This window comes from Neoarius graeffei, chromosome 15, assembly GCF_027579695.1.
Source record: "Neoarius graeffei isolate fNeoGra1 chromosome 15, fNeoGra1.pri, whole genome shotgun sequence".
In the NCBI taxonomy this organism is placed as follows: Eukaryota; Metazoa; Chordata; class Actinopteri; order Siluriformes; family Ariidae; genus Neoarius; species Neoarius graeffei.
Genome location: NC_083583.1, coordinates 73006000 through 73021849, shown reverse-complemented (window position 1 = coordinate 73021849; position 15850 = coordinate 73006000). Strand labels below are relative to the sequence as shown.

The 15850-nt window shown below is 46.4% G+C and overlaps 1 protein-coding gene across 4 annotated transcripts in view; it reads right to left on the bottom strand.

Moving 5' to 3' along the window:
* Nucleotides 1-12895: 12895 nt before the first annotated feature.
* The window catches only part of e2f8 (E2F transcription factor 8), a 53665-nt gene continuing 50710 nt past the window's right edge, over nt 12896-15850 (bottom strand). For all 4 annotated transcript variants that reach the window (XM_060941844.1, XM_060941845.1, XM_060941843.1 and 1 more), the window contains exons 13-14: nt 13481-13749; nt 12896-13325 (exon numbers count right to left, since the gene is read on the bottom strand). In XM_060941844.1, coding sequence (XP_060797827.1) covers nt 13149-13325; nt 13481-13749 — 446 coding nt within the window. In that variant the 3' untranslated portion in view covers nt 12896-13148. The remainder of the gene's footprint in view (nt 13326-13480; nt 13750-15850) is intronic.

Here is a 15850-nt window from a genome sequence, read left to right as displayed (position 1 = left end):
CCTCTCTCTCTCTGTGTCAGGAGGAGAAAACCCACCATACTCTCTCTCTCTCTCTCTCTCTGTGGCAGGAGGAGGAGAAAACCCACCATACTCTCTCTCTCTCTCTGTGGCAGGAGGAGAAAACCCACCATACTCTCTCTCTTTGTGGCAGGAGGAGGAGAAAACCCACCATACCCCCTCCCTCTCTCTCTCCCTCTCTCTCTGTGGCAGGAGAAAACCCACCATACCCCCTCCCTCTCTCTCTCCCTCTCTCTCTGTGGCAGGAGAAAACCCACCATACCCCCTCCCTCCCTCTCTCTCTCTCTCTCTCTCTCTCTCTCTGTGGCAGGAAAAGGAGGAGAAAACCCACCATACCAGTGCCGAGGACCCAGTGATGCTAGTGCGTCGCTGCATTACGTCTCTGCCCTGCTCACAGTGTGTTCCCTCGGTCCAGATTTGTTTCCATGGCAACTGGCAAGCAGAACGCATGTGTCCCCATCTAGAGGAGAAATAAGAAGCTGCAGGATGAAGATTTCTTCTTGTGTTTGTAGAGCAGGTACAAAGCCAACAGCCATGGGACATCTTGCTGGCACTAAAAGAAAGATGTGTGTGTGAGAGAGAGAGTTATAAAACACTTAAAAAAAACTATTTGCGTTGATTAAGTGATGTGCATCGATGAACAAAATAAGAAATAAGCATAAAAATAACACTAAAATAATACATAAAATAGCTATCAGAAGAAGAACAATTTTATTCAAATTCCTCTCTGCATTTAACCCATCTGAAGCAGTGAACACACACACACACACACACACACACACACACATACCCAGAGCAGTGGGCGGCCATGCTAACAGCGCATGGGGAGCAGTTGGGAGTTTGGTGTCTTGCTCAAGCGCACCTCAGCCCAAGGCCATCCCATATTAACCTAACTGCATGTCTTTGGACTGTAGGGGAAACCCATGCAGACACAAGACACCAGCAGGCTATCTGTTGGTACCTCGTATAGTGAAGGCTACATCAGGGGGCAGAGCCTTTTCTTACAAAGCCCCACTGTTATGGAACAGCCTTCCAAGTAATGTTCAGGAATCAGACACAGTCTCAGCGTTTAAGTCTAGGCTGAAAACATATTTGTTTAGTCAAGCCATGTGTTAATGGTGTTTGTGAGGTAAAGGTGTAGATCTGGAGGGTCCTCAGACAGAGTGTTTTGGTAAACTGGGATGTATGGATGCTGTCAGTCCCCACTCGCTTGCTCACTCGAGTTTGTTGACGGTGTAGTGGCTGCTGCTTTATGTCCCGGGGCTCCCTCATGCCTGTGTTACCTTTTGGCTCTCCCCTTTTAGTTATGCTGTCACAGTTAGTTGCCGGAGTCCCTGCTTGTACTCAGTGCAATATGTATACTGTTCCTACTTATTCAGGTGACATTGGGCATACCTAACAACCTGTGTTTTCTCTCTCTTCTCTCCCCCCAAATCTGTCCCTCTGAGTTACGTGTCGGTCCTGGGATCGAGATGCTGACCTCTTCTGCTCCTCGGACCTGCCTGATCCATCCTGGTGCCCTGTGTCTGGTTGGACTCTCATCGCATCGCTCCTGTGGAGGACGGCCCCATGTGGACAGTTGAAAGTCGCACCTGGAGGACGCTCTGGACTCTTACAGTAATGATCTTATGGCTGAGGACTACAGTTGACTTGCTAACTTTAGGACTGCAGTTGTCATGAACAGTTTTGCACTCAAGTTTCCATCAGTGAAGAGTTTATAACATCAACGAAGCTGACTTCATGTTAAAACTGTGAATGTTATAGTCCGCCACTATACAGAGGTCCAGCAGCTGCTAAAAGAGAGGAACACCGCCTGGTGGTCTGGCAACAAAGACCTCTACAGCACAGCTCGAACCAACTTAAAGAGGGGCATCAGAGAGGCCAAGGCAGACTACAGGAGGAGGATAGAGGACCATCTAAGCAGTAACAACAGCAGGCAGGTGTGGCAGGGAGTCCAGCATCTGACCAGCTACAGGACCAACTTTGAAGCTGCTGAAGGTGACCCCACCCTGGCAGAGGAGCTGAATACCTTCTTTGCCCGCTTCGAGGTCACAGCACCAGAGTCGGTACCGCTACACCATACGGCATACAGCAGCGTAAACCTCACAATTGAAGAGCATGAGGTGAGGCACACGCTGCGGGCCGTCAACCCGAGGAAGGCGGCTGGTCCTGATGGTGTCCCGGGACGCGTGCTGAAGGACTGTGCAGATCAGCTGGCTGGAATCTTCACAAAGATCTTCAACCAGTCCCTGGCACAGTCCACTGTCCCACCCTGCCTTAAATCCTCAATTATAGTCCCCCTGCCCAAGAAACCTCACATTTCTAGCCTCAACGACTACCGACCAGTGGCACTCACCCCAGTCTTGATGAAGTGCTTTGAAAAACTGGTCCGTAGTCACATCACAGCAGCCCTGCCCCGCAGCCTTGACCCCCACCAGTTTGCCTACAGAGCAAATCGATCCACGGAGGACACCATAGCCATAGCACTCCGTACTGCACTATTACACCTGGAGCAGCAGGGGAGCTACCGTATGTGCCGATGCTCTTTGTGGATTATAGCTCTGCATTCAACACCGTCCTCCCTCACAAGCTAGTGGTCAAACTGGGGGAACTGGGGCTTCCACACACTATCTGCATGTGGATCAATAGCTTCCTCTCTGATCGCAGAGGGTTAGAGTGGGCCACTACACATCCACAGCCCTAAGCCTCAGTACCGGCTCCCCCCAGGGCTGTGTGCTGAGTACCTTGCTCTACTCCCTGTACACACACGACTGCTCCCCTGTCCATCACAGCAACACCATGATGAAGTTTGCGGATGACACCACAGTGGTGGGGCTTATCCCCGGGGGGGGACGAGTGTGCCGACAGAGATGAGGTGGAGCAGCTGTCAACGTGGTATAGAGCCAACAACCTGCTCCTCAACACCTCAAAGACCAAAGAACTCATCACAGACTTCAGGAGAAAGAAAACAGAGGTACTATCACTAATCGTCAATGGGGACTGTGTGGAGAGGGTGGCAGACTTCCGATTCCTGAGAGTCCACATCAAGGAGAGCCTATCCTGGAGTGTGAACACCTCTGAGCTGCTGAAAAAGGCCCTGCAGAGACTGTATTTCCTGAGAATACTCAGGAGGAACAACATCACAAAAGACTGCTGGTATCCTTCTACCGTGCCTCCATTGAGAGCATACTAACATACTGCATGTGTGTATGATACACCAGCTGCACAGCGGCTCAGAGGAAAGCGCTCCAGAGGGTCATCAACACCGCCCAAAAGATCGTCGGCTGCCCTCTTTCCACACTGGAGGAACTACACAGTTCTCGTTGTCTCAAAAAAGCACAGAACATTATAAAAGACACCTACTATCCTGGTCTCTCCCTGTTTGAATTGCTGCCTTCAGGCAGATGGTACAGGTCAATACACACAAGGACAAATAGACACAGTTTTTATCCAACTGCAATAATAACCCTCAATGCTGCTAAATAATGTGCAATACAAAACCTGACTGTGAAACAGACCAATGTAATGACAAAGTATGCATGTCTGCAGATGTATGTTTATATGGTTACTATCTGTCCGTACTATCTTTTTTTTGATGACTGGGTGTGTTCGTAATGACAGGAAGTATGCATGTCTGTAGATGTATGTTCATATGACAACTGTATGTCTGTACTGTCTTTTTTTGCAATGACTGGGTGTGTTTGACTGTGTGTTCATGTATGCTGCTAATACTGTTACATGTTTTCTATGTATTCTTTTTAACTTAAATTATATTTTAGAGACTCAATGAATGAGGCACTGACTGGAGAGCACTTTAAATTTCGTTGTACTTGTGACAATGACAATAAAGACCTATTCTATTCTCATCTCATCTCATTATCTCAAGCCGCTTTATCCTTCTACAGGGTCGCAGGCAAGCTGGAGCCTATCCCAGCTGACTACGGGTGAAAGGCGGGGTACACCCTGGACAAGTCTCCAGGTCATCACAGGGCTGACACATAGACACAGACAACCATTCACACTCACATTCACACCTACGCTCAATTTAGAGTCACCAGTTAACCTAACCTGCATGTCTTTGGACTGTGGGGGAAACCGGAGCACCCGGAGGAAACCCACGCGGACACGGGGAGAACATGCAAACTCCGCACAGAAAGGCCCTCGCCGGCCCCGGGGCTCGAACCCAGGACCTTCTTGCTGTGAGGCGACAGCGCTAACCACTACACCACCGTGCCGCCCTATTCTATTCTATTCTATTCTATTCTATTCATGTTGTCTGTTGTTGCCCAAATGAGGATGGGTTCCCTTTTGAGTCTGGTTCCTCTCAAGGTTTCTTCCTCATGCCGTCTGAGGGAGTTTTTCCTTGCCACCGTCGCCACAGGCTTGCTCATTGGGGATAGATTAGGGATAAAATTAGCTCATGTTTTAAGTTGTTCAAATTCTGTAAAGCTGCTTTGCAACAATGTTTATTGTTAAAAGCGCTATACAAATAAACTTGACTTGACATGGGCAGAACATGCAAACTCCACACAGAAAGGCCCCTGCCGGCCTCGAACCCAGAACCTTCTTGGTCTGAGGCAACCGTGCCGCCCATGTACAACACTTACACTCAGTGCACAATGCGCTTAACACTTAGGTGATACTAGGCATACCTAACAATCTGTGTTTTCTCTCTGCCCCCCCTTGATTTACATGGCGATCCTGAGATACAAGTGATGCTGACCACTTCTGCTCCTCGGACCTGCCTGATCCATCCTGGTGCACTATGTCTGGCTGGAGTCTCATCACTTCGCTCCTGTAGAGGACGGCCCCATACGGACAGTCGAAAGTTGCACTTCGAAGACGGCTCAGGACACTTACAGTTTTGCTACAATCAACATGATAACTTTAGGACTACAGCTGTCATGAACAGTTTTGCACTCAAGTTTCCATCAATGAACAGTTTATAATTTCAACAAAACAGACTTCATGTCAAAACAATAATGAATTTCCTGGTTACATATTTGTACTTTTTGACCATACAGGACACAGTTATAGAAGTGAGTTATTTATAACAACACTATCTGTTATCAACCAAATGAGAAAGGGTTCCCTTTTTAGTCTGGTTCCTCTCAAGGGTTCTTCTTCGTGTCGTCATGAGGGAGTTTTTCCTTACCACTGTCACCTCAGGCTTGCTCATTAGGGGTAAATAAATGTATTAGTTCATCTCATCTCATCTCATCTCATTATCTCTAGCTGCTTTATCCTGTTCTACAGGGTCGCAGGCAAGCTGGAGCCTATCTCAGCTGACTACGGGCGAAAGGCGGGGTACACCCTGGACAAGTCGCCAGGTCATCACAGGGCTGACACATAGACACAGACAACCATTCACACTCACATTCACACCTACGCTCAATTTAGAGTCACCAGTTAGCCTAACCTGCATGTCTTTGGACTGTGGTGGAAACCGGAGCACCCGGAGGAAACCCATGCGGACACAGGGAGAACATGCAAACTCCACACAGAGAGGCCCTCGCTGGCCACGGGGCTCGAACCCAGACCTTCTTGCTGTGAGGCTAACCACTACACCACCGTGCCACCCATATACACACATATACATACATATTTGATATACTGTGTATTTATATAAAGGGTCTAACTAAGGCGGCACGGTGGTGTAGTGGTTAGCACTGTTGCCTCACAGCAAGAAGGTCCTGGGTTCAAGCCCAGCGACTGACGAGGGCCTTTCTGTGTGGAGTTTGCATGCCCTCCCCCTGTCTGCGTGGGCTTCCTCTGGGTGCTCCGGTTTCCCCCACAGTCCAAAGGTTACGCTAACTGGTGGCTCTAAATTGACCGTAGGTGTGAGTGTGAATGGTTGTCTGTGTCTATGTGTCAGCCCTGTGATGACCTGGCGACTTGTCCAGGGTGTACCCTGCCTCTCACCCATAGTCAGCTAGAATAGGCTTCAGCTTGCCTGCGACCCTGTAGGACAGGATAAGCGGCTGCAGATAATGGATGGATGAATGGATGGGTCTAACTAGACCAAAATATCAGTGTAGTGCTACCAGTCATGATGGCTGGGGGTTCGGGGGATCTCAGGGTGATTCATTAAGGTAGAAGGGAGCCAGGTTATTTAGAGCTTTAAAGCTATATGGCCTTTTGATTTCATAAAATCGGTGAAATTTAGTCCCCTCTGAAATTTGGTCATTGTGATGTACGTTTATTTCTGCAATATCTCAAAAAAAAAAACCCCAGGCCATTCTGTGGCTGGGAAATTATTTAATTTGAGGGGATTAAAGCAAATAATGTGCATGAAATCACTCGCTTCATGCAGTCAAGCAGACAGAGGAAGTCCGTGTGTGCATGTATAGATTTACCTTATTCTTCTTTTCCTTCTTCTCTTGGGTTTTACGGCAGCTGGCATCCAGTGTTGCATTACATCTACATCCATCTACAGGTTTATCTTTGACCGTGCACTGACAGTTACATCGTTCTGTCGCTAAACAAACAGCTGATCACACCAAGGTGCTTGCTGACCGCCGATATTTATTCGTTTGGTCCTGCGTTTCCTTTCCTTTGTATAGAGCAACTTTTCTTCTCGCTTTCCGTTACTGGAGTCAGTCTTTCACATTTCATTCGCACACTCACGTCCTCCATTTTTCTCTCCTGTTTCAAATTTGTATCCCACAATGCCTTGTGCGAACGGGGAACGCCCACCACGTGATACATGACATAGTATCTTGAATTGGGTCATGGTGAAGCAGGAAAAATAGCAGAGAATTTAGGACCATGTGGCCCTAAATTCATTAATGGTTCTGTTTAAAAAAAAAAAGCGACGAATAAAATTGGAAGACTGATTCGAATTCAGTAGCATTTGGTCCACTAAACAAAAATAATTGGATCTCATCTCATCTCATTATCTCTAGCCGCTTTATCCTGTTCTACAGGGTTGCAGGCAAGCTGGAGCCTATCCCAGCTGACTACGGGCGAAAGGCGGGGTACACCCTGGACAAGTCGCCAAGTCATCACAGGGCTGACACATAGAACCATTCACACTCACATTCACACCTACGGTCAATTTAGAGTCACCAGTTAACCTAACCTGCATGTCTTTGGACTGTGGGGGAAACCGGAGCACCCGGAGGAAACCCACGCGGACACGGGGAGAACATGCAAACTCCACACAGAAAGGCCCTCGCCGGCCATGGGGCTCGAACCCAGACCTTCTTGCTGTGAGGCGACAGCGCTAACCACTACACCACCGTGCCGCCCTTTTTATGACCTAAACTTGAAAAATCTGAAAGGCATCTTAGAAAATTGGGAGGATGGACCTACACAAAGCAAAAATGAAATTCAGTACATTCTTGACCTGAGAGCAAAACTCCACACACTGATTTACATGACTCAGGAGAATTTGCTATAAGCGCCAGAACGTCAACCCCACCTGTACAACAGAGGGACACAGCAAAGAAAATTTGCACAGGAGATGAAGTGCTCATTTTACTGCCCATGTCAAGCTCAAAATTACTCGCCAAGTGGCAAGGGTCCTTTGCGGTTACATGGTGAATAGGGGAAGTCGACTGTGAGGTCAGGCACACAGATGGGGCGATGCATGTCAAATTTACCACCTCAGTCTCCTGAAACTATGGAGAGAGGAGGTTCCTGTGGCTCTGGTGATGGTAGTTCCTGAAAGGGCGGAGCTGGGATCGGAGGTAAGTCCAAAAGGTGCAGCCCAATTTACCCAGGTCCTCTGTGAAGTCAACCTCTCACCGTCCCAGAGAGCACAGGTTAGCAGGTTGCAGGAGAAATTCTGCGATGTGTTTTCGCCCCTTCCTGGTCACACTGACCTCATAGAGCACCACATAGAGACTACCCCAAGGGTGGTGGTATGCAGCCACCCAAATTGGCTCCACGAGCACAAGAAAAATATGGTTCAGGATGAACTCAAGGTGATGCTTGACATGGGAGTAATTGAGGAGTCACACAGCGACTGGAGCAGCCCAGTAGTCTTAGTTCCAAAGACTGATGGGATGGTCTGGTTCTGTGTGGACTATAGAAAAGTCAACGTGGTGTCTAAATTTGATGCATATTCATTGTCTCGCATTGATGAACTGCTCGATTGGTTAGGTGCGGCTCACTTTTATTCAACACTGAATTTAACAAAAGGATATTGGCAGATCCCCTTGACTCCATTATCCCAGGAAAAAATAGCCTTTTCCACTCTGTTTGGTTTACATAAACATGTCACCCTTCTGTTTGAGTTGTTTGGGGCCTTAGCGACGTTTCAGCATCACATGGACTGAATCGTCCATCCCTATAATGTGTATGCCGTTGCCTATTTAGATGACATCATTATTTATAGTAATGATTGGCAGTAGTACAGTGGTGCTTGAAAGTTCGTGAACCCTTTAGAATGTTCTATATTTCTGCATAAATATGACCTAAAACATCATCAGATTTTCACACAAGTCCTAAAAGTAGATAAAGAGAACCCAGTTAAACAAATGAGGCAAAATATTATACTTGGTCATTTATTTATTGAGGAAAATGATCCAATATTACATATCTGTGAGTGGCAAAAGTATGTGAACCTTTGCTTTCAGTATCTGGTGTGACCCCCTTGTGCAGCAATAACTGCAACTAAACGTTTGTGGTAACTGTTGATCAGTCCTGCACACCGGCTTGGAGGAATTTTAGCCCGTTCCTCCGTACAGAACAGCTTCAACTCTGGGATGTTGGTGGGTTTCCTCACATGAACTGCTCGCTTCAGGTCCTTCCACAACATTTCCATTGGATTAAGGTCAGGACTTTGACTTGGCCATTCCAAAACATTCACTTTATTCTTCTTTAACCATTCTTTGGTAGAACGACTTGTGTGCTTAGGGTCATTGTCTTGCTGCATGACCCACCTTCTCTTGAGATTCAGTTCATGGACAGATGTCCTGACCTTTTCCTTTAGAATTTGCTGGTATAATTCAGAATTCATTGTTCCATCAATGATGGCAAGCCGTCCTGGCCCAGATGCAGCAAAACAGGCCCAAACCATGATACTACCTCCACCATGTTTCACAGATGGGATAAGGCTCTTATGCTGGAATGCAGTGTTTTCCTTTCTCCAAACATAACGCTTCTCATTTAAACCAAAAATTCTATTTTGGTCTCATCTGTCCACAAAACAGTTTTCCAATAGCCTTCTGGCTTGTCCATGTGATTTTTAGCAAACTGCAGATGAGCAGCAATGTTCTTTTTGGAGAGCAGTGGCTTTCTCCTTGCAATCCTGCTATGCACACCATTGTTGTTCAGTGTTCTCCTGATGGTGGACTCATGAACATTAGCCAATGTGAGAGAGGCCTTCAGTTGCTTAGAAGTTACCCTGGGGTCCTTTGTGACCTTGCCGACTATTACATGCCTTGCTCTTGTAGTGATCTTTGTTGGTTGACTACTCCTGAGGAGGGTAACAATGGTCTTGAATTTCCTCCATTTGTACACAATCTGTCTGACTGGATTGGTGGAGTCCAAACTCTTTAGAGATGGTTTTGTAACCTTTTCCAGCCTGATGAGCATCAACAACGCTTTTTCTGAGGTCCTCAGAAATCTCCTTTGTTCATACCGTGATACACTTCCACAAACGTGTTGTGAAGATCAGACTTTGATAGATCCCTGTTCTTTAAATAAAACAGGGTGCCCACTCACACCTGATTGTCATCCCACTGATTGAAAACACCTGACTCTAATTTACCTTCAAATTAACTGCTAATCCTCGAGGTTCACATACTTTTGCCACTCACAGGTATGTAATATTGGATCATTTTTCTCAATAAATAAATGACCAAGTATAATATTTTTGTCTCATTTGTTTAACTGGGTTCTCTTTATCTACTTTTAGGACTTGTGTGAAAATCTGATGATGTTTTAGGTCATATTTATGCAGAAATATAGAAAATTCTAAAGGGTTCACAAACTTAAGGGTTGTCCTAAGGTTGCTGAAGCATGCGAGGCAAACCCAAAAGAGTGGGCAATTGGACGGGTGGAAGTCCAGTATCTGGGCTTCCACTTGGGTCATGGGCAAGTGCATACCCAAATTGATAAGACTGTAACAATTGCGGCCTGCCTAAGACCTAAGACCAAAAAGGGAGTGAGGCAGTTCCTGGAGCTGGCTGGCTATTATAGGCAGTTTGTGCCTAACTTTTCAGACATCACCAGCCCGCTGACTGACCTCACTACAAAGGAGGGAACCAGATCTGGTCTAATTGACAGAGCCATGAAAACGGGCTTTTGTGCAGGTCAAAGCAGTTTTGTGTGGGGGTCCGCTATTGCATTCTCCTGACTTTTCTCTGCCTTTTGTTTTGCAGACCAACGTGTTGGACAGAGGGCTAAGCCAGTTTTGTTCCAGGTGGAGGAGTGCCCAGTGTTGTCCATCAGCCGCAAGCTCTCAGTGCAAAAGTCTAAGTACAGCACCATCGAAAAGGAGTGTTTGGCCATCAAGTGAGCAGTCCTCACTCTCTGATACTACCTGCTAGGGCACCCTTTCACCCTCTGTTCCAACCATGCCCCACTCCAGTGGCTCCACCACATGAAGGATGCCAATGGGCAGATCACTCATCGGTAAAGGCCCTTAAAGCCCTTTAAATCCAAGGTGGTCCACAGGCCGGGGGAGTAGATGGTGGTGGCGAATTACCTCTCCCGCCAGCGGTGGCAAACAGCTGCAGGCCAGATGGCTCCCTGGCCTGGGTCAGGTGGTGGGAGTATGTGGCAGCAGGGGTGTGGTCAAGTGTTGGCTGTGAACAGGGAGGAGTCAGGCTGAACCAGCAGGTAACGTGATGAATTACACCGGTGTCTAATTACTGGCTGTCGATTAATGTGTTTTTCACAGAGTAAGTAACAAGAGAGATATTGTTCGCCAACATGTGTGGTGTGTGCCTATAGGGAGTCTGGCCAAAGTGAAACTTGTGAAGGAACATTTAACCAAATATTAGTTGTGCTGTATGTATAATTATAATTTTGACCTTGTGTTGACTTCAGAAAACCCAAAATAAATAAAAACTTGTGCACTAAATTCTTTATTTTATTTTTACATTAGATGTTTGTTGTGTACATGATTATAATCATTCTGCCTCAGGGAAAAAAAAAACAAAACAGTTCAAAGGAACACTGAAAGCCCACCATTATCATGATATTCATGTCCATGAGGTGTATATGGGGGCGGCCTGGTGGTTAGCACTGTCACCTCACAGCAAGAAGGTTCTGGGTTCAAGCCCAGCAACTGGCGAGAGCCTTTCTGTGTGGAGTTTGCATGTTCTCCCCGTGTCCGCATGGGTTTCCTCCGGGTGCTCCGGTTTCCCCCACAGTCCAAAGGCATGCAGGTTAGGTTAACTGGTGGCTCTAAATTGACTGTAGATGTGAACATGAATGGTTGTCTGTGTCTATGGCCAAGTTTACATTAGACCGTATCTGTCTCGTTTTCTTCGCGGATGCACTGTCCGTTTACATTAAACCGCCTGGAAACGCCGGGAAACGGGGATCCGCCAGCGTCCACGTATTCAATCCAGATCGTGTCAGCTCCGGTGCTGTGTAAACATTGAGATACGCGGATACGCTGTGCTGAGCTCTAGCTGGCGTCGTCATTGGACAACGTCACTGTGACATCCACCTTCCTGATTCGCTGGCGTTGGTCATGTGACGCGACTGCTGAAAAACGGTGAGGACTTCCGCCTTGTATCACCTTTCATTAAAGAGTATAAAAGTATGAAAATACTGATGCAAATACTGCCCATTGTGTAGTTATGATTGTCTTTAGGCTTGCCATCCTTCCACTTGCAAGTGGTAAGTGATATGCGCTGGGATCACACACAGCGGCTCAGTCCCGAATCACAGCTTGTTCACTTCACTCGCGCGCTCTGTGAGCTGCGCAGGGCTGGAGTGCGCACCCTCCAGAGGGCACTCGCTGTTCAGGGCGGAGTGATTTGGAGTGCAGGATGCCTGCGGAGCCGAGCGTATCCGTGTATTGGTGTTGCTGTGTGCACGCAAATCGTGTATTGGTGTTGCTGTGTGCATGCTAATCGTTTTAAAAACGTTAATCTGATGATCCGCTGATACGGTCTAATGTAAACATGGGCTATGTGTCAGCCCTGCAATGACCTGGCGACTTGTCCAGGGTGTACCCCGCCTTTCGCCCGTAGTCAGCTGGGATAGGCTCCAGCTTGCCTGTGACCCTGTAGGACAGGATAAGCAGCTACAGATAACGAATGGAGTATATGTAAACGTCTGACCTCAACTGTAACTACAAGATGGTGAACACTTTCTGGAGGCTTTATATCTAACAAGGGGGTTACTCATTTATCTTTAAAACTTTGTAGGTTAAACCCCCCCCAGGCCTGCTGCTTTTCCACCTTTCATTTTAGTGCAAGTTTCCACTATTTACTCATTTTGTTGCAAATCCAACTGATGTTTAACTGCAACAGTCAAGAAATGATGAGATTGTTTCAGAACCAAGATTTTTATTTCCATTCTAATTTATCCAGGGCTTGATAAAACAAAGTGTAGAATATCATTTTGGACCTGCTGATAATTGTCTAGATGCAGTCTTAATGTTTGCGTCCAGCCTTTACCTTTTATTTTTGAAGGTTATTAAAAAAAAAAAAAACCCTCCCTGCTTGTAAGATTTCTTTAATGTATATGAGGCTTCCTCTGAGAGAGGGAGAGCGCTCATTAGAACATGAAGACTCAGTTCTTGCTGTAGAGACTGTGATCCTGTGAAGTCTGCAGAAACCTGAAGTTACTTCTCTTTTATGTCTCCTTGAAAGAAATCAGTCATCAGAACCTTACCTTGAATTTGTAATGTTAGAAAGAAAACCATGTAAATGTGATGTGAAAATATTCAATGTTACAGACACTTCCATTTCCCATATGGCCCAGAAGGCTTATATTTATTTGTCAAATCAAACAGTTTTTACATTTCCAATACAGTGCTGAAATTTTACAAAGCTAACCAGAGAATGCTAGCACCTCAATTCTAAGATCAAGTTTATTTGGAGACACACACGGCTCTCTTTTTCCAGGACGGTCCAAGTGAAAAATGAGGACCAGAAAGTCATAAAGGTAAAGCCAAAGCTACAAAACATTCAGATAATTAAAACAGCCACGTACACAATTCAGAAGTTGTTAGTGGTCATGGGTGGATGATCTCCGTGTTCATCTGAGCTCACGTCCAGCTTCCTCTGAGGGATGTACAGGCTCTTACTGGCAGTGGGCGTGGCCATGGTGGAGACTGGCGTATGGAAAAAGCACTGCTGAGGGACAGAGCCACTTTTGGGTGTGGTCAGGGCCGGCTAAAGACAAAAATTAGGAAATACATTTCCCCAATTTATAGTTATTATATAATTTATATTTAATAACTTTTCATGCCACAATAATTACTCAAAGTTGCATTCGTATCATGACATGCAGGTCACAGCATGTGTGTGTATATCTGTATTGTGCTCACCTGTTGCAGGCTGATGAGTGTGAGCGGCGAGACGGGCTTGATGAAGATCATGCCATGCGTTTGGAGCGGTGTGTGAGCATGTGTGCAAGGTATGGGGCTCGGCTGCTCCAGTGCTGGTGCGGTGTGTGTGGTGCTGTGTGTGTTGTGGATCAGAGCAAGGTTCTGCAGGGTGAAGTTCAGGATGGAGGGGTTTGGGCTGATGCGATGGGTGGGGCGATGGACAGGTAGAGGAGATGGGGTGAACTCCTGAGGAGGAGGAGCTACTGAACCTTTAAAACCACAAAAGAACTCCATGAATAATTAAACAGAGAAGCTGGACACCATGATATCGACAGGTCTGTCCAAGTCCTATTAAAATCATGAATTAGGATTAGTATTTAATATTAAAGAGCATTTTACTCTATCCCGCAAGAAATAAAAACATCCATGATAACTATGTAACAGTACACAAAAGGCCATGGAGTACTTGTTTCTGATCAACTGACCAGTGTGTTATTTTTCTTTTATACCACAACACTTCTGACTTCTTGATTCTGATTGGTCAGAAAGTGTTGGTTAATGTTCAGTAACAGCATGACTCGGACAGTAATTCCAACTGTAATTCAATTCGGTTTTACTTTAAAGCACCCGTTCTAATACTTTATCGTTTCCATAGTAACTACTCATTCAGAAGGGCTATGGTGGATGCTTCCCATAATCTATTAGTATTGACTAATAATAAACGGGTCAAAAGGCACATTATTTTACGGAAGCCGCGAGAGGCCCTTCATATAATCTTTTTTTTTTATTCACCTTGTTATCCTGAGATAACGACATAATTAATTCAGGATGTCGAGAAAACACCACAACTAATTCGAGATCTCAAGAAAAAATTATTTCATGATCTCGAGAAAACAGCTGAGATTTGTAGCAGAGCTGCGCCCCCTGTGGGTCAGACAACGAAGACTTGGGGCCTCTGCATGCTCTTGCGACAAGGCTTTCGCAGATAGCTTTTCGCAGACAGTTGTAATTTATCGTTGAGCGGGGAGTAATAGGCGTGCGCGATGTTATTCACCGCCACAACGCAAGGGGGTGCGAAGTCGTGAAATCGCTAGGAGTAGTTGGTGGGTGTGGTTAGTGGAGTGTTTATCCTCTGGTTACTTATAATGACTAGAACTGGAGTCGTATAGATGTACGTACTTCCTCACTTCCTCGATCAACCGCTCTTCGTGCCGCTCCATCTTCGCTCGTGTTTTTAAAAATGCGATCGTGAAAACAAACCAAACCGGGAAAGTAGGGAAGCGGAAGTGCGTGTACAGCGGATGTAGAGTGGACCAATCGGAGCCCTCTGGTCTGCGAGGCTTCTGTGGTGGTCACAATTTTTGGGAGGTGCGCGCAGAGCGCTACGCAGACGCCATCTGCGATGCCATCTGCAAGGACTGCGTTGTCAGCATAAATTGGCCTTTAGAAATTGGCGGACATGCAACAGAGCAGAAATGGCTTTTTACGATGCCTTGGGGGGGGGGGGGGGGGGGGGGGCAGTCTTCTGCGGAGGTGCCGCAGACCAATTTTGAAATGATCCCTTATTAAAAGACTTAATGCAATCTCTCCCGTGTCAACCCCTGATCAAAATATTGCCTTATTAGGTGATCGATTATTCCAGACATTCTAATGACCAAAGTTGCGTCTAGACAGAATGAGAAATAGCCCCAAAGTCAGCATATCACAAGTCTCTTGGCGCACCTGAATGAACCATTTCTCAGCTGTTTACTCGAGATCATGAAATAATTGTGTTTTCTCGAGATCCTGAATTAATTGTGTCGTTATCTCGGGATAACAAGGTGAATTAAAAAAAAAAAAAAAAAAAAAGGATTATATGAAGGGCCTCTTGCGGCTTCCGTATTATTTCACAAAGAAAAACATTATGCTTTACATACTGGAATAATAACTAAAATAATTTCTACTAGGGCGGCACGGTGGTGTAGTGGTTAGCGCTGTCGTCTCACAGCAAGAAGGTCCGGGTTCGAGCCCCGTGGCCGGCGAGGGCCTTTCTGTGTGGAGTTTGCATGTTCTCCCCGTGTCCGCGTGGGTTTCCTCCGGGTGCTCCGGTTTCCCCCACAGTCCAAAGACATGCAGGTTAGGTTAACTGGTGACTCGAAATTGAGCGTAGGTGTGAATGTGAGTGTGAATGGTTGTCTGTGTCTATGTGTCAGCCCTGTGATGGCCTGGCGACTTGTCCAGGGTGAACCCCGCCTTTCGCCTGTAGTCAGCTGGGATAGGCTCCAGCTCGCCTGCGACCCTGTAGAACAGGATAAAGCGGCTAGAGATGAGATAATTTCTACTTATCTGACCAATGTGTACATTCTGGGTTTTGCACCATGGCAATGTTTT